Source organism: Achroia grisella, unplaced genomic scaffold, assembly GCF_030625045.1.
Source record: "Achroia grisella isolate CSIRO2021 unplaced genomic scaffold, CSIRO_AGI_Agris_v1 utg2946, whole genome shotgun sequence".
NCBI lineage: Eukaryota > Metazoa > Arthropoda > Insecta > Lepidoptera > Pyralidae > Achroia > Achroia grisella.
Genome location: NW_026712782.1, coordinates 640714 through 665972, shown reverse-complemented (window position 1 = coordinate 665972; position 25259 = coordinate 640714). Strand labels below are relative to the sequence as shown.

The following is a 25259-nucleotide window of genomic DNA, read 5'->3' as shown; positions in this document are numbered from 1 at the left end:
CTTATAGTACGTTTATTTCTAAAAAAAAAATGTAAATCTACTTTTTATAAATTATAGTGGAATAGTTGAATTATGTATTTAATTTTAAAATCAAAATTATTTATTCCTATTGGAACTTTCTTACCAATTTGTCATTTTTACCTACTAACTTACTAACCCCTATTTTACAAAAATACTAAACACACATTATCTTGTGCATTTATTTACCCAGTTTGTTATTTTTCACAATAGATTGACGTCATATCTCATAAGATAATCAGAGAGATCATCGAATTACATGAATATATAATTTATATAAACAGATTAAATAAAATCTTTAAAATAAAGATCGGATGTTATTTAAGAGTACGGTGAGCAGGTTCTATTCTTCGATTAAAACATTTTGATATTTGTCATGTTTCTAATATATTTTACAACGTATATAATATGTCTATATGTCCAAATACATTGCAGTCTAAACGAGGATTTGCGAATTAGACCCACCTCACTCTATCCAGGTACCAACATGAAATTTGATAGCCACACGTCGCCGCAGCGTCGACCTTCATCACAACTGGAGATTGAATTACCAACCTGACGATTGTGTCCACAACATATGTATGTACATATGTGGTGAAGGCGTATACAATATAACGTGTAACAGAATTAAAGCCATCGCTGAATGTTGCTGAAATATTTATTCTTTATTCAAATAAATTTATGTTAATGACAGTTATTATTTTAAACAAATGTTGTTCACCTTTATAGATGTAAATAATAATATGTGTGAATACAAATCACCAACTAGCACGAATTCATTGAAGATATTGAATATACAATTGGTTGAGAAACAAAATAAATAATTCGTAGTTTCTTCAATTTCAGCTGCTGAAAAATATTATTACCCTCTTTATGATACCTAGTGTTATAAATATTTGAGTTGTTGAACAAATAGAAGGCTGTGTGACTTATTAGAAAGCTGTATGACTTTAAATTTATCTTAATTTTTAGGTGATCATTTACAAAAATTAAATTATGTAATGTTTTCTCATGCCTTTGAACCATTATTTTTTTTTTGGAAATCATTAGATTAATTTATTATTCTCTTAAATATATAATATATATATTTAAATTTATGTAATTATTAATATTTTCTTCCTGTTCCAATTATAATTTTATTCCGAATGTTTGTTGTGTACATAACATGAAATAATACTTTCTAATGGTATATGAAAAATTGCCGTAATAATGATACGCTGTGTACATCATACAATAATAACTAAACTTGTTCCGGGCCACCGGGACACAATCTGTCCATGACATACTTTTGAATCAATCGCCCAACCTTCTGAGGTTGCCCCATTCCTAATTAAATTTCGCCAATCCTACGGGATCTTCGAGAGTCCTATCAACTTCAGTAATTTGATTTTTCCTCGTTTCTAGGGTTCCATGCCGAATGGTCCAATATCAGTCAGCGGAAAGAGTTCTCAAAAGATGAACTCTTTCCGCATTCATTGTGTAATATACTATCTACACAACCATCCCTTATTTATTTATCCATATTGAATTGTGTAGTTGATTTAAATCACAGTAATTGCAATATTGAAACAATTCAATTTAAATACTAGTTTGTACTGTAATTAGTAATGATTTGTATATAATGTTTTTTTTCTATTTGCACATTATTTGTACAAATAAAAAACACGCTATAATTTGGAACGGAGGCTTCAGGCAAATAAAACCAAGGAACCAAGGATTGAAAGTTAAAGTTGTTAAACTAACTTTGATTTAAACTTTTATTATTATTTTGTTGCTCGGCAACTTTATTATAAACTAGCTGATCGCGAAACTTTAGTGCATCACACTTAATTTACATTTATCATTATATTTCGCCGAATATAGATATATTTTTAAATTATAGCCAGTGCTATTCCTATAAGATATTACTGTAAAGTATAATCAAAATCCGTTTAGTAGTTTATGCGTGAATACTCACAAACTTTCGCGTTTGTAATATTAGTAAGAAGTTCAACTCGCGCTTGATAAGTTTCTTAACCAGTTCTGTCGCTCCGAAACTCGTTATATCATTCTCAGTGATAGCAACTCAATATTGACCTTTAATATCGCTATCAGGATCGGTAATTGGGTGCTTAACCTTTCCACAATATTCAACTTAATCAATAGCCCTTATAAAAGTAAATGTAAGAAAATTTATGGCAATCGATTTTCTTACCTGGCTATTCTGTTATTTCATTTTCAACGTAGTGAATTATTTTCTTCTCATGTAAAGATCTAGTAGGTATATTTTTATATATAATATCTACTTCTGTTTTTATGCAACTGTAGTTTGGATGTAACGATGTTCTAATCGATTCTTAATTTAAACAGACTGTGTTTATTATGTATGAATAATAATAGTATAAGTTGTGTGTACACAGCACCATCTAGTCCCAAAATAACAAAGCTTCTATTATGCATAATAAACAACTGATAGAAATACTGAAATATTTTTTTAAATACATGTATTGTATTATATAAATATATATATATAAATATATATCCCTTCAGTTGTCTAGACTAGTAGCCTTGCTACTGGTTCTACTTAGTTTGCGGTTAGATGTTTTGTTTATATATTAATTTATTTATCTGTGTAGATAGAATGATCTAATAAAATTGTCCTTACCTACAGAGTTTCGTAATGATTTTCCAATATACTTTCAAGTACCTATTTATGTTATTGAAAGAAATCGAAAACATTTTTATTACGTCATTTTCTTCTCAATGTGCTTTTAATGATATCGTGTTATATAGGTACCGTCAGGTATTAATAATAAGAACCTTATTAACTCCCAATAAGGTTTCATGTTCAGTATCATAATTATCACATGTCGAATTTTGAACTGGTTGTGTTAGGATGGTATTTATATACTTACTTATATCGACGAGAGCATTATTAGTTCTACAAGCTGGAGTTCTATCTGCTCACAAAATTGACACCTATTTAAAATTGTGTAAGCTTCCAGACGTAATGATGAGAAACGGTGCACAAACAGACATATAACATTTTATAGGGTAATCCCCTATTTATATTTTTTTATTGAAAGGTGTATGGAATAAGTATAAAAAATCATAATTTAAAAAATTGTTTAAAACTTCAATACGTGGTTGGTGTTCTATATGTACATTGCAATGCCTTAAGTTAATAAGTTGCCTTAAGTATTAAGTTATGTATAGATGTTACATTTCAATACTTGCAGTCGTAGAGATTCACTGAATTGAGTTCCAGGAGACTTCTTAATTACTGAATTTTTTACGTATTTTTTGGACGACGTCTTTAGTATAAGGACGTAATCGATAAAAATCGTCGATGGCAAGTTTTTAGAGGAAATAAAAAACGTATATCGTATTTATCACATTTCAGAGAACTATTCCAAGAAATAACACTAATGTGTAATATACTTATAGAGTCCAAGTTTGAGCAATATTTTATCTACACACGGATATAACATATTAACAGTGGCACTTCAGAAATATTTTCGGTTACATACCTAAATGTACGGATACTCGCAACCATAAATAAGTATTATATTTTAGTATAGCAACTGACTTCAAAGTAGAAAAAAATTACATATACTATTTAGAGAAGACTTACCATATTCTAAAATATATTGTCAATTCAAAAACCTACACGAATTCATCAATATGCAATCAACTTTAGTTTGTCTCGTAATTACAGTTATGATCCCATGTTTGATAGGGACTTTAAATAAATCTTCGTTCTAAGTATAAATTACTTAAATGACAAACGTAAATGACAGTTCTTCATGCACGGAATTGTCATTTAATATTAGACACAGATACCTATATAAGTAAACAATAAAAAAAAAAGAAATTCAGTTTAGTTTATTTCCAGTTTTTCCCAATTGTATATGTATACTGAACGGAGATATACATATTCATTAAAAAACTAAACGTATATAAGAAGCTAAAATATCCTAAATGAATAAATATATTCAAAACACATTAGTTTTGAATTGATTTGATTGATTGAATCCGTCAACTGCGGCTGACGTCGTCTTGAATTAAACAAGCTACTGCTTACAACGCATAATTATAAAAGCTGCAATAAAAAGTAGTATAATATTGATCCCCATCCAAATTTTATGCCAAATTTCATATTGATTTGTGAAGCCGTGAAAGCGTGACAAATAAACATACTGACCTTCTCAATTATAATAACAATTTGGATTAATGTTCGTTCAAATACCGTTTACCCAATTTGAAAAGAGTTAGATAGTTTTTCGTTGCGTAGATTCGTTCTATAAACTTATTCTAGTAGTATCTTCTCAACTCATACTACAATTCAAATTGTCGTTACCCATGGGTAATTATTTGTCTGTAATAGATATTTTATATTAATAACAAATTGTTTCACTGATGTAGATTTTGTGACCATCAATCTCGCCTATTTCAGCCGCAGCATATTGCGTAGTTGTGTTTCTATTGAAGGGTTAAATAAGGCAGTTATATTTAAAAAAGTTACGTAATAATTCAAACGTTTGTAATTTAATATTTGAATTAACAGCATACTGCTATAAGTTTCATCTTGATAGCTATGTACAAGTATAACCGGTGTATGCTCAGTTATTGTTTCAAAACTCTCACGGTTTTACTTGAATCTCGAAAGCGGAGACATTAACTACATATTTTTATTATATTTATATTTTCCACACCAAAGAATTTTAGCTTAAGCAGTTTAAACTCTATTGTTGAATAGAAGTTACGACAGTTAAGAATTAAATGAAATAGTTTAAACTCCTGAGAATTGGTCAGCTTCTCGTGTTAATAGATCGTTAATGTCTCATGAATATAATGTGAAATTTTTTAGTGATTTTTATAAATTTATTGATATGGGTTTATTTATTTTTAGATACATTCCCGTGATTTCCTGGGCTATAGTATAAATATTTTAAAGGAATTTTCGAAGCAGTTTCTTAATAGTTGTTACTTTACCGTTACATGAAAGATAAGTTTAGTCTTTGGCGTTCATTTCTCACATGACATGTTATTAATAATTTGTGATAAAAAAATTGCCTAATAATCTGTGGTTATTAAACAGGTATAAATAAAAAAAATGTAAAATTAAAACATTTTATATAAGTATTTTTCAGAGCAGAATTTACGGAGTAATCAGAGATCTGGAACTAAAAAAAAAGAAAGAACAAAAGTTTGCCTACGATCTAGCTACAAAGAACTGTGAAACTGTACCTAACAATTGCTCTAGAACTCTGATCATCATAAGTTTTACTAAAGCAGACAATGTTGCCTGTTTGTGAAACGCAATCTCAGAGAATCTATTTCTATTTCTATTTCTATTTCTAATATTTATTTAAGTGATTAAATTGCAGTTGTTAATTATAAATTTATAAAAATATAATTATAAATTTAAACGCTGACATGGCGTTTAAATTTATACCATATATATAAAAATATAAACGTACAAGTACAAATTAATTAAATTTACATGATATATCTATCTCTCTATCATATCTATTTATCTTTTCCAAATGTCTAACTATTCCACTGTATAATTATAAAGGTTAACCTCCCCTTAATTTTATGGACACCTTTTATATTATATTATAGGCATATTCAGTGTAATCATCATATTGTGGAGATATGTATGAATGGAGACAAGTCTGGGATTTGTTAGCATATAGAATTGTGTCCGGGGACCGGAACGGGAGAGCGTGTTAGCATATTGAATATTCTCACACGCGCATCCGGTTGTACAAGTAGCTACCCTGTTTTCCCCCTTTGACACCGTACGGAACAACACGAATGTTAATAGACTAGTATGACAATTATTTTTATTATGTAAAATTGGAATAGCAAACAAGCTGACGGCCAACCTGATGGTAAAAATACAGCAACAGCACGTTATTAGGTTATCATTCACCCGTGGCACTAATAATTCCAAAGTACTAAGATGTCTTGCCCCCAGATCCTGTAACTTCACTATTTCATCTCATCCTTCAATGGAAATACATTTTATAAAAGTAAGCTGCTTGGAAGAAGAACCCAGAGGACTTCTTATGAAGTCTACTTGGGTAAAATTTTCTATTATTACTTTATATTTGATAGTCTTGATTTTCTAGCGGTTTAGCACACCGCCTTATTTCCGATGTTCTTTGTTGTCTTGATAAGTGTTTTATATGAGTATTATGTGTTTCTATTCGTTGTCTATATGCATATCAAAAGGTCTGGCTGGTTTCGGTCTATGATAGCGCTGTGTGAATTGTTCTGTGTTATTACGACTACTACTATTATGTTACATTGTAACTAAAATTCAGTAGCTATAAGTGTGAAGGATGCCGACCTCGGCACAAATCTATTTGTTCACCACGAGATGTCAAAGGGGTGGCGTATAATAATATACGATCAAAGGAATTGGCATGTCTACGTGTTTTACCATATTTTAAGGTACGGGTGAGCTTTATTTAGGTGGTGTTTTCTGTACATCCGCGTATGTTATTCATATTTTCTTATCATGTGAGTGTGTTCTGCAATAACCCGTATATTTTTATGCGGTTCATGAATAAAAATGATAGAAATGTCCAGGACTGACCATATATTTTAACTTATACTTATAATTTCTATACCATAATAATAATTTATTACTTTGATAGGTATATATATTTAATTATATTAAGATATACTTGGAATCCGTAACCAACACACTAATAGAATAAGACTAACACACTAATCATATAAGACAATACGGTACTCATTTTTTTACAAAACGATGTGATTCATTATACCACTACTATGATATTTTTAGACCACTAACTGATCTGGTTATCGCCCTTAATAACAAATTGTTAGTTTTATCGTATGTGGTCTGCTCACCTCCCATCTAAAATGGGCATTAGTTAATATTTTTTTCAAAGCCAACCTTAATATCTTTATGTAACTCTATTAAAGACTCTTATGATATATCAAATCTACCGTCAGAAGAAATGATAAAAAAAAAAATTAGCTTACAATTTTATCATCTCATTTTCATATCTAACCTATTATACAGAGAATATTGTTTTTTTATTTTTTTTTAACTAATATTAAAAATAATTCACCTATAGAATAACAACAGAAAAGAAAATTGATGTACAAACAATGTTGGTAAGGCTAGACTATATAGTGTCTATAGGATATTAGTATGTTTGTTATGGGTGTATCGTTTACATTATTTACTTATTAACCAAAGTGGCAGGTAAACGGCGATTAAGTCATCACGTGATGTATGAATCAGCCGGATTGTTAGTAAACTTGTGTGCGTTGCATGTGTATGACTGTTATCGTGTTTGTTCTGTTAATTCTTACATCAACTGCTAAATGGGCGTTGGTTTCACCACAGATAATATAATATTACATACAGATACCCCATCCCATACAAGAAAATGGTTCCTTCCTAACTCGGGCTATTCTTCGGGCTATTTTATTTCGCCGCCGTAGGCGCTAGATGTCGCTATATCTGAAGCAGTTCTGATTACTAGTGGGTGATTAGTAATAAAGCATGAAAATAGATGGCAGAGAATTCGGTCTACATGACATCTGTTTTGCAAAGATACGTACATAATAGATATATAACTGTATCGAACTCCTGATTGGGTACAATCGAAAATTCAATGTAGGTATAATATTGTTCGCTGACAGTCTACAGACACGGCTAATGTACCTATGTATCTATGTACTATGTTACAGTTACTTTTTTACATGCCTACTTTTTTTCTCCCGACGAAGATATGTCGTAACGCGTCTGCACTAAAATCGGGCTATCGGTTAAGGAGCAATAGCTCCTTAACGAATAGCCCGATTTTAATATGGTTTTTTTTATTTAAATTGTTATGTGATAGTGATAGATTTTAGCTATAATCAATTGATGTGCATATGGGTACCTCATATAATTTTCAGTGTATAATTGTTTCTCAATATGTAGTTAATTATGGTAAACTGGCAATTTGTAAAACTGAAAATAATATCTGCAAACCATCAATCTGTTATATGTAGGTTCTTTCAGGGAGACTACATCGGTGCTAATGACATGTAGGTACTTATTTTGATGTTATACCTATTTGTAGAACCTTCGATATCTACAAACTACGCCTTTACTGCTAGTTTTTTGGTATTTATGTAAGTTGTTATTCAGTTGAAATTAAGCTGCGAAATTACAGGATATTTGGACATAACATCTATGTTCTCCGGAATGATAACGTATGCGGGATATAGCGGGCACGACATGATGACGTAATGCTGTTTAATAATATATGTGTATGTATGTACGTCGGATAGCGTCGTGGTTGGATGGATCGTCAGCTTATTTACCATTTCAGTTAATAATAGTTGGTAGTAGTAACTTTTGACAATATGGATGAGGGAGGGTAACGGTGATGATGATGAGATCAATAATGACTGTTGACGATAGTGACGGTGGTATTTATTTATGACCACCATAAAATTCATCATTGGCAGTATTCTCAACATTATCATCATTGTTCATCATGATGATTAAGATCAAATTAATTAATTGATTAAAAAAGTAGCAAGTATTAGGTAGGTACTAAGTCCTTATATGACTTAAATACAAGGTTCTGGGATGCTGTGATATACTACAGTCTCTAGATTTTGTTTCTTATTAGTATTCCACAACCAAAGTCTATAGACAGAGAAATATAGATTTACACAAAGTTTTTTGATGTAAATGGGAATTATTATACACATTGCATTAAAAAATATATATGATTACCATCTAATACAAAATCATTATGTAGTAAATAATTCCTGACATTTTAAATCGAATGAGGTGAAACTAACATTGCATGAACACAACACTTGAAGATCATAAAATTTTTATTTCAGGTAATAAAACACTTTTAAATAATTTATTAATCACAGAATAAACAATTGTTAATAATTTACAATAATATTTCTTTCACTGCTTGTCTGTTATACCACTAAAACTTCAAACACTTCTGTTATTTTTATATTATATTCCAAATAAATCAATATCAAGACATAATATTTCATCAAAATCATTTCATAATTAATTCCTGGTACACAAAATATTCCTGGATTTGTTGATGAAGCAATATAATAATAATCATGAGCTTAAATCATAAACTTATTTGCAGTCGGTTACACATAATATAATTACTTGGAATTTCTTCTCATCACTAGTCCGTTGCTTTCTTACTTATTTAATTATATTATTAATTGCATTGTGATTAATAATTTACAGATTTTTCTTCTGCTTTTTTCTCTTATTTTTACTTGCATTATTATTTTATACAGTAAAATGTTCATATATATATATATATTTCTTATTCTTTTGAACTCCTGTTCTTTACAGTAAAAATGTTATTTATCTTCATCTGAATGACTAGGAGATTTAGAATATCATCTCTTATTTGTTTAAACTTTGTTCAGTATTAAGTTGTTGATGTCAGGAAAATCTGAAAACAATATCATATACCTATGTTACATTTTCATGAACTTACATGAATGAATTTACATGAAAGTAACTAAACTGTAACCTTATTAGCACAATAAACATATTATTCATACATCATATTCATTCAGTTCTAATAAAATATAAAAATAATACTACTGTTTAGTACTTTATTTTGATTAATAATTTTCAGTATTTTCTCAATCAATCAAAAATTATAAAATCAGTGTTAGTTTTTTGAAGTTACATTCATAACAATAATAAAAACATAATAATACCACATTAAAGCGGTCACCAAGTACCTATGTTTATTATATTTTAATATGAAAGATACACACGCATACATATGCAAGTTTTTAAAAACATATAGTTATACCTGGTATGAGATAATCCTCAAAGACACGATAGTTTACTAAATATTTGTAGTAGTCCTTAGACACATTTAAATTATTGAGTTTGACAAAAAATAAGAAGTTCAATGAATTCTGAACAGGAACAATTCAAAAGTTGAAGTACCTACTTAACTTAAATGATGAAAAAAGAGAAAAAATCCAATGCTAGTGAAAATATGTTTTAAGCATTTGACTTAAAGTCGTTTATCCTATTCTTTTATTCCTATATTTTATATTTTTAACATTTCATTTATGTTGCCAGTACTCGTTGTCATTTCGATATAATAAAAAAATATGGACCAACCTACGATTTTAAATCGATATTTTTATTTGTGATGAAATCTAATAATATAAATTATGAATAACCTACCCTCGAATGGAGATATTAAAAAACTAATTATCATGAATAGTAGGTACTAGGATCAGTAATATATCATAGTATTATGAATGATTATCGTTTCAAAACCTTGTACAATTTAGTAAGGTTGAAAATATCCTTCTACAAAAGCAAAATTCGAGTATTTGTAAAGTTTCTTATGAGTATTTTTAAAAATTCGAGGACACTCATATTTAGCTACCAATGTCAGTAATTTAGATACCATATAACACTTGTTTATTGAAGTTTCATAAAAGTATAGTTGACCTTATATACTCTATACCACATTCAATTCTCATTCATTAAATTACAATAAGTAGGTATTTATTTTTTTTAATAGAAGAACTATGTCACTAATGTCATTAATTGCTATAATTACCAGGGTGACCGCGTGGAGGTTGATATAATAGAGTACACTTGTATCAGATCAATCTAATTAATATTTCCCTCTTCAAGTTTCGAAGTTATGAGCGAACAGATAAATATATAGTACTTGCATACCTGTCAAAATCTCTCTATTTTGCCGTCGTCGAGTAAAAATTATGCATTGCAATTCGTTCCAAATAAGAGTATAATACAAAATGATGAAATTTTACTGTTTGCAAAGACTAATTAAAAGCACCATCGAATAATGCGTTGTAATATCTTGTTATCGATTATTCGAAAAAATCGATAAATCTTTGTATTTATTTTTAATATTGCAACACTTTCTAAATAAGTATTACTGGAATAATATGGTTTTCTTGTTTAGCTGTTTTATATTTACTTAAACTTTTTTTATGTTTAATTTATCATAATAATATAGTAAGTACTTATTATTTGAAAATATAAAATAAACATTTAAAATACGGTGATACAAATGAAAACAGCGCCATCTATGAAAGTATTTTGGAAACAATAAGCCCCAATTAGCAATGATTAAATTGTAAACAAATACAGGGCAACAACAAAATGAGTAAATATATGAAAATTACTTTTCAAAACGCATTATTTCATTTTAACATCTATATATGACTTTTTAAAAATAGATTAAACCTTTTTAAAAACATAGTTTTGGGTTTTAAACGATTACAAAACAATGTTGAATTCCATTCGATACCAATGACGCCATCTAAATCCGTTTTTCGAACTAAAAATGGCTACTATGCCATTGATCCCCACTGATTATAGTCATACACTAATTTCCATAATAGAGTGATTGAATGTCACTAAATATGGAAATTACTATATACCTTGATCATGCTTAGTTAGTTATTACTAGCACAGATAACATAATATTACATACAGATACCCCATCCCATACAAGAAAATGGTTCCTTCCTAACTCGGGCTATTCTTCGGGCTATTTTATTTCGCCACCGTAGCCGCTAGATGTCGCTAGATCTGAAGCAGTTCGGATTACTAGTGGGTGCTTAGTAACAAAGCATGAAAATAGATGGCATTCAATTCAGTCTACATGACATCTGTTTTGCAAAGATATGTATATAATAGATATGTAGGTAACTGTATCGTATACCTCATTAGGGACGATTCAAGATTCAATGTAAATGTGTAGGTATAATATCGTTAGCCGACACTCTGCAGATATGGCTTATGTGCCAATGTATATACCTATTATGTTATGGTTTATTTTACATTCCATGCCTATTTTTTTGATATGTTGTAACGCGTCTGCGCTATACGTATAGCCTGATTTTGATACGTTTATACTCGTACGTATCAAAATCGGGCTATACGATTTTTTATTTGAATCGTTATATGTATGAGACTGATTTTAGCTACTTTTAATTTACTGGTATATACCTCATGTATTCTACGATGTACCCCTCTTTTACCTAATGAGAATTCCGCTATATCTTATATATAAATTTTGTATCACAGTGTTAGTTGCCATATTTCTCCCACATTTTGATGAAATTTGATATGTATACTTGCCAGGTCTGAGTTAGGGTTGTTATCTATTTTTTATACCCCTAAGTCATAGGGGTGGCCTACCCCGAAAAAATATTTTTTTGTATTATGGACAATTTTTTATTTATTTATAATGTTACATTGAAAATACATACACGCCTAAATTTTCACCCGTCTTTCACCAACCCCTATTTTTAATAGCGATATTCTTACAAATATTATAAATGCTAAAGTAACTCAGTCTGTCTGTTTGTCTCGCTTTCACGCCAAAACTACTGAACTGATTTAATTGAAATTTGGTAGATAGATAATGTAGACCCTGAGAAAGGCTACTTTTTAATGCGAAAAAGTATTGAAAGGGGATGAAAGGCTATAGATAGATGAATTTATAGATGATAGCAATATATAGCAAGAATAAGTTTATTTGCGGACAACGTTATAATTTTAATTTTCATACTGCTTTCTTGATATATGATAGCGTAGCGGCTTTTGTATTGATTGCCGCATGCATCCTTATGTAAAGTGCGAATACTGTAACTACCATATAGTAATTTTTGTAGCTGTGACGTGGTCGTGTGGAATGAGTAGTCATGCTCACTAAAATGTCCAGACATGTGGCGGCGTGGTGGGCCGGGTCAATGGGCTCCCTAAAATATGGTCGAGCGCAGTGATGGCTGGCTCATCCGTCATACTCGTGAACGAGTGCTGCTTGTAGGGACTGGTCTGCTCTTATCACTACGACTGATTTAATCTTATTGCATGATTATATTTGACCCAAAAAATTAGTGCTTGTTGGTAGTTTGTATTCACACGTTTCGACTTGTAAATGTAAACTTACAAGGATTATTTAAAAGAGCAACACACAAGTTTCTTGCTCGTTCTTCTTGTGATGAGACAGCTTTCCGAACGAGTGGTAGATAAAAAACAAATTGTTATGACTATTCAAAAGTGCTTAAATTAAGTTTATTTGAATAAATGATTTTCTATTCTATTCTATTCTAAAAGATAATTTTTGAAATGTATGAAATTTTTTAAATGTATTATATTTTGAAATGTATGTACCTACATTAAAAGATAATTTTTGAAATGTATGAAAGAAACGTATTGTATGAAATGTGTGAAATGTATGTACCTACATTAAAATATAATTTTTGAAATGTATGAGATGTATGAAAGAAATGTATGTACCTACATAAAAAGTTCATTTTTGAAATGTATGAAATGTATGAAAGAAATGTATGTATGTACCTACATTAGAAGATAATTTTTGACATGTATGAAATGTATGTACCTACATTAAAATATAATTTTTTAAATGTATGAGATGTATGAAAGAAATGTATGTACCTACATAAAATGTCCATTTTTGAAATGTATGAAATGTATGAAAGAAATGTTTGTACCTACATTAAAATATAATTTTTGAAATGTATGAAATGTATGAAAGAAATGTATGTAATAGTATGTATGTACCTACATTAGAAGATAATTTTTGACATGTATGAGATGTATGAAAGAAATGTATGTACCTACATAAAAAGTCCATTTTTGAAATGTATGAAATGTATGAAAGAAATGTATGTACCTACATTAAAAGATAATTTTTGACATGTATGAAATGTATGAAAGAAATGTGTGTACCTACATTAAAAGATAATTTTTGACATGTATGAAATGTATGAAAGAAATGTATGTACCTACATTAAAATATAATTTTTGAAATGTATGCACCGTACAATAACAATACACGTTAAACATCATACCACAGAGTCACACGCAAGTTAAAAACAATCTGCTATGATATTAATGAGAAAGGAAAATCAACTTTATGGTATTCGAGTTAGGGTCGATTTCTCTCTTTTTTTTAAATACTATTTTAATCTTACCAGTTGCCAGTATTCGAAGACAGCTACGATTCGTACTCGATATTTTAAATTATTATGTAATCGATTTTTCAGTACAAATGTAAATAACCAACGACACTAATAATGTACTACTATATTCCGTTCTTTGAAACGGAACACTGCTATAATATAAAATAATGAAAATTTACTGTTCACAACGACTCATTAAAAGCATCATCGAATAATGCGCTGTAATAAAATAAATAATACATGTATTTATTAAAAAAATCGATAATACATGTATTTATTTTTAATATGACAACACTTCATACATAAGTATTATTTGAAATAGTATTACTTGCTTGTTCGGCTATTTTTAATTTACTTAAAAATTTTTTATATGTTTAATTTACAATAATAATATATTAAGTGCTTATTATTGGAAAATATAAAAAAGACATTTAATTAGGCCGATACAAATGACGACAATGCCATCTATGAAAGCATTTTGAAAACATTGAGCCCCATATTAGCACTGATTAAAGTGTAATTAAGTACTGGAAAATAACAAAATGAGTAAATATATGAAAATTACTTTTCTAAACGCATTATTTCATTTTAACATGTATATATAACTTTTTAAAAATTGATTAAACATTTTTGAAAACACAGTTTTGTTTTTTAAAACGTTTGCAAAACTATGAAGAATTCCATCGATACCAATCACGCCATCTATATGCAACTTTTAGCAATAATAATGGCTAATTCCTCATTGAGTGCCACTGGTTTCACGTTAATCGAAGTTGAGCAAACTAACACATCTATTTTATTGTATTGTGAAAAGTAATAGAAGATATTGCATGGTATTAATCTCTCACAACAAGAATGCGTAATGTGACTATTGGAATTTATCGGTTATTCTAAAATTCAGGGTAATGTTAAAAACAGTAATCATCATAATTATGTTTGTTAAAAAATCGACTTTATTGGCCGTTTATATTGGCGATTTCTCATGACATCATTCTATTTTTGTCTATACGAACAATCGTATTATATATTCTATAGTTTAGGCACAACGTGCAAGATAATGTAGAATCGGAAGTTTCTTTTTTTATAGTTGGTTAAAAATAGTGTTATGTTTTTGGCTATAGTTTAGAAATTTAGAGCTTTAAGCTACTGTTTTTACTTTTTTAGGACTGAAGTAGTATATATATATATATATATATAAACTAATGTATGACAAATTTTGAAGTAGTAGGAAATCACTGAATGTTCCTGCTATCATCTGACATATAATAAACACACCACGCTACAGGCAGCAGGCTATTTTTTATCTTCAATATATTAGTTTAACTATTATTTGACAGTAATTTGAACCGGGAGTTGTAGTAGTAGTAGTTGAAATTATTGAATTATTTGCATGTTTGTGAAGGTGCTACTCTTCAACCAACTCTCGGGACCGCAGCTGATTTTAACTAAGTTTCACAACACAACATTCTTAACCATCTTAGAAGTTTTGAACACAGAAGAAATTGGTCATCTTGACCTGGATTGCAGGCCATATATTTTAATCTCAAAAAAGCAATCTATCGTCATGTCAAATTTCGCTAACAATAAGATCCATATAACCGTTTAGTCAGAAAAGTTAATAACTTAAAACTTTCGCGTTTATAATATTGCTACGGATATTTAAATTAAGATTAACTTAATACAGACTACAAAAAATTTAACTTCTCAAATGAACGAGCGACAAATAAGTCTTATTCTGTTATAGAAAGGATTACTTTGACCTACTTGAAGAATATACAGTCATCGCTGGTGATTCACATTCTTATGGACATACGATGTGATGCATTTACACGCCCGTCTATTGTTCTAAGTTAGTTTATTATATATACGTTAAGAAAATACTAGCAATATGTAAAAATCATAAATATATTTTTTGTCATTGAAAAAGTTGTATATATATATACATATATAAAGATGGAAATTGTTGATGGTAATCATCGCCTATGCACTTGAACAACACCATGTATATGTCATAATGTAACGCCCGTAGTACCCCTCATGTGTTTCCATTCCGGAGGACTATGATGTCATGCCTTCATACCCTGTAATAATCACAGTAATTTCTCACCATTCAATAGAAACACATTTTACAAAACAAGCTACATGGATAGCGATGTAGACTTTGTGAAAAGACGTTTGCGTGGGTATCTCTATCTTACCTAATTCTACCATTAAGCACCTTATTTCGTAACATATATGTCGGTTGAAGAGTAAGATTAGACCGTGAATGATCATATGTGGTGCACATGCACAGGTGTCAAATAAGAACGTTTTCATGTATATAAGCGAAAGTTACCACTTACCATCGGGTGGACCGTCAGCTTATCTGCTAATCCATTACATAAAAATATACTAAATATACGCCGAGGACTACCTCATCTGCGCATGTCTTAGCAGGTATTTAATAGCTCTCTTTAATTTTGATTACATGTGACCTGCGGCACCCCAAGTATACGGTTCAGAAAATGTCAAATGTTAGTTCTAGCCTTGCTTTAAATAATTGATAAAGCAGGTGTTGCTATCCACAGGTGTAGTATGACCAGAGAGTAAAAAGGCAAGATAAATAATAATACTTTCATAGTAATATTAATGTAAATGTAATAATCATTGAACGTGTCAACCAAAATTCATGAAGTTTGTTATAGATTAGAAATATTATTTGTCTAGAAGTTTTGTGACTGCATACATGATAACATGATTCAATGCATACTGCATTGAATCTCTCTATAAGATATATAAATTGAATCATAGTTATTTTATTATTATTATATAACCATTGCTTTAGAAGAAACTAAAGAATATTTTCGTTTTTAAAGCTTTGAGAAAAAATGGAATATTCCCAGTGTCTACTAATTCTCCGCAGACGAAATCACAGACAGTAAAATAAAAATAAGAAAATTTAGTCAATGATAATGATTCTAAATATTTGTATTAAATAATTAGAATATTCTGCTGGCGGTATAAAGTGAGGTGTCTTATGCTTTTTAGTCATAGATGATAATATGCAAATATGTATTGATCTTTGTTCTTAAAATAATTAATTTATACATATGAATTGGGTATTTATTTTGTCTTTTCAAGCCGTATTAGCTGTCACTGCTAAAGTGTTGTCTAGCGAGCTATGTTCTTTACTTACTATATCTGTAATTTACTAATACTGAGATTGTCAATTGGGTCACGTTTGTTTGAAACCTGATCAATTCGTAATTGTACGTGGAGGAAATAGGGAGTGTATCTTAACAGCTTCTAATCCTGAATTCATCCGGCTGACTATAATAGACTGGGGTTAAAAAATAAAATTTATGAAAATTATCAAGGATGTAAGCCGTGAAAGTGTAAGACAAAGAATCTAACTCATTTTTGTATTTAAATTTTAGTTACGTCTATATTACTAGTTTTGCTCTGTACTAGGAGTCTCCCACAGGCTTGTCTGCGCAGCAATATTTATTTTCTGTTCTCAATTTTCAAAAATCCTTTCGTTATAAACAAAACTAGGGATATATCCCAAAGGGTCTTACTATGTAAATATTATAATTTCGCCTCAAAACATTGTGTCTAACGTAGGTTCCTGTTTGGGAACCAAGTATGACTGATCTGTCATACTTGTACTATGAAAATCATTTCAGTTTTCTGTATATAATTGTTTTCATTTTGCGTGGACATTTACTAGCGAGAATAGAACGTTAATATTCGCTTGGGGGTCGATATCTCGCTGCATGCGGTGTCACATCTGGCTGGTAGCCACAGGGCGCATTTTCTTTTTTTTTTTACCGCCGCGCCGCATCCGGACCGCTATGGCGACGCATGCCAGATAAAAGGATTTTAAATATAGAACGAGGAAAACACATAACCGCAACCGTTCGCGACTACTTATTTAGTTGGTGTTAGTGTGGTACAAACAGAGCAGAGGAAGGAAAGTGACATAATAAAATATATTATTTAAGAACTATTCTAAACATTAGGGTTTTAAATTATGCATATTATATAATTATTCCGTTTATTTACTGTGTACATCGCAATTTAATTGGTTCAGTTTTAAACCTTTGAGTACTTACTAGTGCAGAGCGTACTTTTAATCATCAATTTTATGTATTTTTTAGGAAAGATAATAAAATGGTATAGAGATGATTTAATCTTATTATTAATGCAAGATCGAAAAAAAAATAGAATTTATTTTTGAACACCACCAATTGATTTCTACGTGTAAAAAATATACAGCAATAATATCGCACCCTCAATAGAATACTGATTATATATATGAATCAATATTTACCAATTTTAGGAAATTAACTTCAATGTTTTAGATTTAATGTATTTTTTGAGATAGTACAGTATTGCATAATTATGTTCTATATATTGTAAGCATGCGATATTACTCAATTTAAAACTGCCGGGTATCCACTATGCAAATGATAATTTATTATATTTCCTATATTTGTTGTTACAATATAGGTAGATACGTCAAAAATCTCTAAATCTCCTACGACTTAAATATTTTTAACAATTATGTTATTACGTATAGTTTAAGTTTATTTATTTTATATTTTGAGTTATTTTTTATTTATTTTTTTATTTTCTTTTCATTGCAGGAGCTGGAAATAGCAAGTTCTGTTTAATTTGCGTGTTTTATAAGATTTCTTCATGGTGTCAACTTGTAAGTTTATTTTTTTTTATTTTTAAGTTTAGTTAATTATTTTTGTAATATAATTTTGTCTTTTTAATTTATTTAATTTTATACAACTATATACATATAATCAACCAGGAGTTAGTTATTTGTCCCTGTTTTTTGCTATTTCCTGAAGAGTTATCACATCAAGTCTTAAGCCACAAGGTCGGACACGAAACGGGAATCCAATTTGAGATTATTTTCCGCTCACTGCCACCGCGCGTCTTCAGAGAATGCCCAACAATTCGGAAAGTGATGGGAATTGGATTCTTGGCAGAAATGGTTCGGATAAGAAAATAGAACCAAAATTTTATTAGATGGTTGTAATTTACTAATTGCAAGTATTTTTTAAAGAACGCTGGCTGATAAGGATGGTCCATAGAATTTTTTTTTAATTATTGTACATAAATTATTTTATTATGATTCAGGATTGAAAAAGAAATACAACCCGTAATTTTCACCCTTCTACCATCAAACCCTATTAATTAATAGCTATATTTATATAGTAAAAAAAACGTTCATCGGGTCAGCGAGTATACATGTTGTTGCCTGTATATTATAAATATAGTGGTTAATTTAATTTATCACTATATATTATGTACATCGGAAAATCCATTAATACTACAATATTTGCATACATGACAAATTTTAATCATCATACTATGAACGAGTTCATGAATGAATCAAGATAGGCAATGATTCATATCATGGTTTGTGTTGTGTATGATATAAAAATTAACAAAATTCGTTCATACAAAATACAATCGAATAAGAATAATAATCTCTTTCTCTTTGGAAAGAAATGTATTTTATTTGCTCTTAATTTTCGCCTCAAGCTGCATCTTTCCATCTCTAACCATAATCTTTAGTGCCTTCCAAAAAGTCCATTCCTCTGGTTTTCGCTGTCAGTTATAGCTGGTCAAATATATGGATGAATATTAGCAAATACACATATGAATATGTACCCAGCATAAGTATTTAATACCTTGTTCGTCATGACGTGGATCTCATCGGGATTACACTGGTGAATATTTTGTTATATAAGTATGAATAAAGGATATATTACTATATATTTATTTATTTATTTCTTGTTAATTATTCTGTAATAACATTTTATTTTCTGGAGTTAATGAGTTAACGGCAACTTAAGAAAATCATGCTATCACCTAATCGGTCCAATAAACTTGTTCTATTACTTTTCTCTTTTTAATTTAATATGCACAAAATGAAAGCATCTTCCTTAAGTTTAATTTTTTTCGGGTGTTATTATGTTACGTTGGATGTATTACATATGCTCACACTGTAATCTACATACTGCGAAACCGGCAAGGCTAAAAGCTAAGCTACATATTAGCATATAGTCTTATTCGCATCTCAATAGAAATACAATGAACTGTGACAAGCAACTAACTGTGTACCTATATGAGCTTGTATTTAAATCATTGTATACTATTATTTATTCTATAATCTATATTTATTGTATCTATAAGGATGACACGCAGACAAAGACTTTAAATTCATATAACCCCTCCATTATGCGACAGTATAAAAAGTATAAAAGGATATCAAAATGTAATTGCTCTATTATTAAAAAGTTAATGTATTATTTTAGTATAAACTAATACTAATCTTTTACTCAGCTTTCATAGCATAGCATTATACAATGAGTTCCTACATTAAAATAAATTAGAAATTTCTTCCTATCTAAAATAAATTAAAAAATTTTGCGCTATAAGAATAAAGCTTATATAAAAATATAAACTAACCTAATTAAGTGAAATTAGTCGTATATTTTCTATAGCATTTGGTAATTTAATAATAATAATAATCTCAGGACACAGCGCCATCTAGACCCAAGTTAAGCTAGCTAAAGTTTGTGTTATGGGTACTACATAACTGATACATATACATAGATATTTTTTTTGTAAATACCTACATATTATACATAGAAAACACCCAGACCGATACAAACAATCATACTCATGAATACAAATGTTTGTGTGCGAGGAATCGAACCCGCGACTATCGGTCGTAAAGCGGTGTGCTAGACCGCTAGACCACCGAGGTCGTCAATTTGAACATAATGATTTTGTTTTTGCCCGATGAAATAGAAAACAGTGTAAGTAGAGATTTGTTTGGCGAAAATATTGATAAGCAAATGTCCATAATATATTTTCACATTGTAGCATCGTTATTGTTGTTATGAAAGCTTTATCGACAATGTTTTGTTTTCTGTTATTACGCATTGAACTAGAAGCCGAATGATACTATATACCCGATTGTAATTTTCATTACTAATGGCGGAGTCAGATTAATTGATAGCAAGCGAGCGAATGCTTGTTCTTTGCTACTCTTTTAATAAAAAGATAAAAACAATATTATTAGTATAGTATAAATAATTTAATATCGTTTTACAAGCGTTCTTAAGTGCATTTTACTCTGCTTTCGTGAATTATTTAGTATATTTTTGTGTTGTTCTTCTATACTAAAGCTGTGTCTGGGTCTAGGTTTGAGATATTATTCTCTCTATAAAATTCTTAATTATTTCTCTTTTAAAAATATTTCTTAGTCCATTCAGGCTTCATTGAAAATAATGTGTTTATTTATTTTCCCACCCTAAAAATTTATACTGGCCTACTCAGTACAAACACATATTATTTCTCCGATGTTGTATGAAAAAATGTGTTTATTCCTTTATATGAAAATGAAACTTGCCATTTAGGTGAATACTTTGATTCACCTAAATGGCAAGTTTCGGGAGCGGCAGGTCGTTGACACGCCCTTGTTTGAACCCTCGTTATAGAGAAAAACAGCTCGGAAAATATATGTACCGAGTTCGATAATGGAACGCAGATGTTGAACGACATATGTTTTTGTCAATCATTCGATTGATTTTGATTTATGGATTTTCTTATACATGTAAATAAGGGTTATGCAAGTTATGTATGATGCCCAGGTATCTGCTATTTAAATATTCAAAATCACAATTCTGGTTTCTTATTTATTAGAATCGTGCAAAAGCATTACTATACGTGTATGTTAAATTAAATTTATTTTAAACAGCGCTTTGCTACCATGTTAGAGAAACATAATAAATTGTCGGTTCGACAACTACTATTACTATTTTGAAAATATTACGTCGAATAACGTTTTTGTAAACACATACATATTATACAAAGAAATACAAAAAATCATACTAGCTTATGAATTTGTTTATGTAATGTTTGCACCTTGAACTCGAACTCGTGGTCATCAGAACGAAGGCGGTGTGCGAAAACGCACCATCCAAAATGAGTTTTATTTTTAGTACTTAAATTTATATCAGATGTATTCACCATTTAATGTGTGTTTGTACGTTATGTTGGTCAATATGTAATTCTACTAATTATAGTTATACGTAATTACTACTGTGTGTGTATATTATAATTACTACTGTGTGATTACAGTCTATAAATAGTATACAAAAGAAGTTCCTACATATGTATGTCGGTTTCATACTTCTTCTAAACAACGCATCGATATTGATATGACTATACTTTTAAGTATTACTTCCTGAAGGTTTATGTTTATGTTTTCCACATACATACATCTCGTAGCCGAAACCTAGGTGGGCGATTAGTATTCTTATATTTGACCTTCCAACTTTTCCCATATGAGGATTGGCTTGACGTGACATCACGAACATGCGAGTCATAAGGGGGCAGATTTAATTTGCCGAAATGGGTCATGTTGATATTGTATGTTGGCGCGTGAATTGTTGTGAATAACAATGCGTATTTTCTGCCGATTCTAACAAATTACGTTTTGGGAATATGTTCAACGCGTCTAACTGAAAATTTGTGTTTTGCTAACCAGCTATTGAGGTATAGTCGTAGATTTATGTATCACTGCGGTGCACTATTCAGAAATCGTTTTAAGTGTTTTTTTTTGTTTCGTTGTAATGTAATATCTAAAAAGCTTTAACGCAATCACTTCCTAATTTACGTATCTCAATGATATAAATAACTGTATTATTTTTGCATGTAACTAGCAATTGTTTGATAATTGGAATATGTAGAAATGAGCTTCCTTGTATTTATTTTTTCTTCAAAAAGATCATGAAAATTTTTCATCATTGTTATATTACGTGATCAACCTGAGTTGCAGTGTCTGCTAGAGAAGTCAACTCAACTTAGTTGTCTGTAGTACAGTATGAATAATAAGATTCCCAAAAGTAACTTTTAATGTTTTAAATAAGTAATTGCAAAACTAAAAGTGAATTACAGAATTCTAAATTTCTAATAACGTCATATTCATACATATCCTTTACTTTATGTAGTATTAGTACTTAGTAAGATATTTTTTAAATTTAGTATGTATTTTATGTTTTTCTTACAGATTATCCTATAATTATTTAGTCATAAATATAGCTATAGGAGTTTTTTAATCAGATCTCGACCGTAAATCTTTGATATTCCGCTCATATTTTAGTCTGCATTCCATTATAAATGGCGTTAATTTATGACGAAGGCGGCGCTTTGCATATTAAATGAGATAACAAATATTTTTTCCTACATCCGACGACGTTGCTAGTTCGCTCAGTTATATAATTAAACTCGTTATGAATTTATTGTTCCTTTGAAGAACTTCCGGCATAAATTGTTTGTTAACATAGGTGTTTATTTTTAATATTTTATTATTTCACTTGTATTTCATGTCGAGACGTGCTTTCCTAAATATTAATTGTGTGTAATATTCACCGAGATAGACTTTCTAAAAAGTCGTTTCTATGGGTAACTCAGCTGCTATGTCAGCCGCCAAGAAGCTTGCTTTGTAAGCTGTGTTTCAGTTGTAGGGTGAGATTAGTATACAAGAAAATTAGTTGATAAGAGGCACGACATCTTAGTCCTCTGGAATAATAACGCACGGATGGTACCACGGGGATTCCATCAGTGGTGCTGTATACAATCAAGTGATACTGTATACAATCAAGTGATACATCAGCATGTTTGCCATTCGAATTATATAAAAAATCTACCAAACAATACACCATATAACAGTAATAAACAAGGAAAACTTCAATAGAAACTATACCTAGCCGCTTGACCATCATAGTAATATATTTTGTAGGAATAGTAATGGTTTGCATATTAGGCACATTGATTGAAGTAGAAAAAGTATAATCCATCACATTTAAAATAAGTATTGTTGCTAAGTAACAGTTTGTATGTAACGTGCAACTGCAATCGGAACGAAGTAAATTATATTTACAACTGGGCCCATAACGGGCGGTATAGGTCCAACAGAAATTGTTAGTATTTTAACAGATTTAATTTTGGATATGTTTTTTGCTAGTAGTTCTATTGTTTACTCTTCTTTATATTGTTTTATATTATGTATGTTATTTAAATGTAGAGATGTAGAATGTCTTAAATGTAATGGATTAAGGGACCGTATTAGGCACATTGATTGAAGTAGAAAAAGTATAATCCATCACATTTAAAATAAGTATTGTTGCTAAGTAACAGTTTGTATGTAACGTGCAACTGCAATCGGAACGAAGTAAATTATATTTACAACTGTATACGTAATCCACTGAATATCTATATCATTGCAATGGTTAAATAATGTTACAGACTATTCATAATATGATTGTTTATGGCTTACTCATCAATCTCTCAGCTCATAAAAGTCATTGCTTCGTAAACTCTTTAAAGGTTTATGAAATATTAAAAATCTATGAAGTTCTTTTAATATGTGTCTAAAACAGAATAGATACTTTCAATATATAAAAAAATATATGTATGTGTACAATGCGGCACTAAGTAGGGGACATTGCCAGGTCAGGGAGTGTCAAGGAAAGTGCGATGTTCTAGTTATTAAAGCCTTGTTTTGTAAGGACTCACTAACCGCCTTCTGTTCGCAATGTACCAACGTTACTAATTAAATTTTACCTTGTCATAATACATATTTGCAAAACAAATTGCATATTCATGAAGTCTGCTGTACTTGGTGAACTGAAAAGGTTTCCTATTTAATGCTGTATTGCAATAAGTTGTTTTCGAAATGCTCCCTTGTTTTCCTAATGAAATAACATTGATTAATAATTTTCTGATATAGATTGATGTTATAAAATACTTTCTTGAAACTTTATAAATTTTATAACCGATTCCACCATTCATTGAAATTCTTTAATGGAAAATGTTGTAATTATCATTAATGAAATACCTTCGAGAATAATTTTAAAATATATATATATATGTTTTTTTTACTTGTTTTATTTGGGATACAAACAATTTCACATATGTTGTGACTATTAGCCTCTCCTGATTTCACCGGGTACTCATAACTTTGTGAGTTTTGTATATATATCACACTAGAATAATGTACCGTTCTGAGAGCGAAAGAATTTCTCAAATCGTTACTTTCCTCAATCTCATAACTCCTGCTTTATAATATAGATTACACAAAATAATAAGAATTCGTTGATCGAAAATGTCCTACTTTGCGCTAATTAGATGCCTTTGATTCGCCGATT

At 29.9% G+C, this 25259-nt stretch overlaps 1 protein-coding gene across 2 annotated transcripts in view; it reads left to right on the top strand.

Annotated features, from left to right (window-relative positions):
• Window positions 1–25259, top strand: part of LOC131843248 (tumor necrosis factor alpha-induced protein 8-like protein) — a 69479-nt gene that overhangs the window by 17724 nt on the left and 26496 nt on the right. The window contains exon 2 of one of the 2 annotated variants that reach the window (XM_059191856.1): window positions 18666–18730. The exons of the other annotated variant lie outside the window; for it this stretch is intronic. Coding sequence (XP_059047839.1) covers window positions 18718–18730 — 13 coding nt within the window. The 5' untranslated portion in view covers window positions 18666–18717. The remainder of the gene's footprint in view (window positions 1–18665; window positions 18731–25259) is intronic. 2 annotated transcript variants of the gene reach the window in all.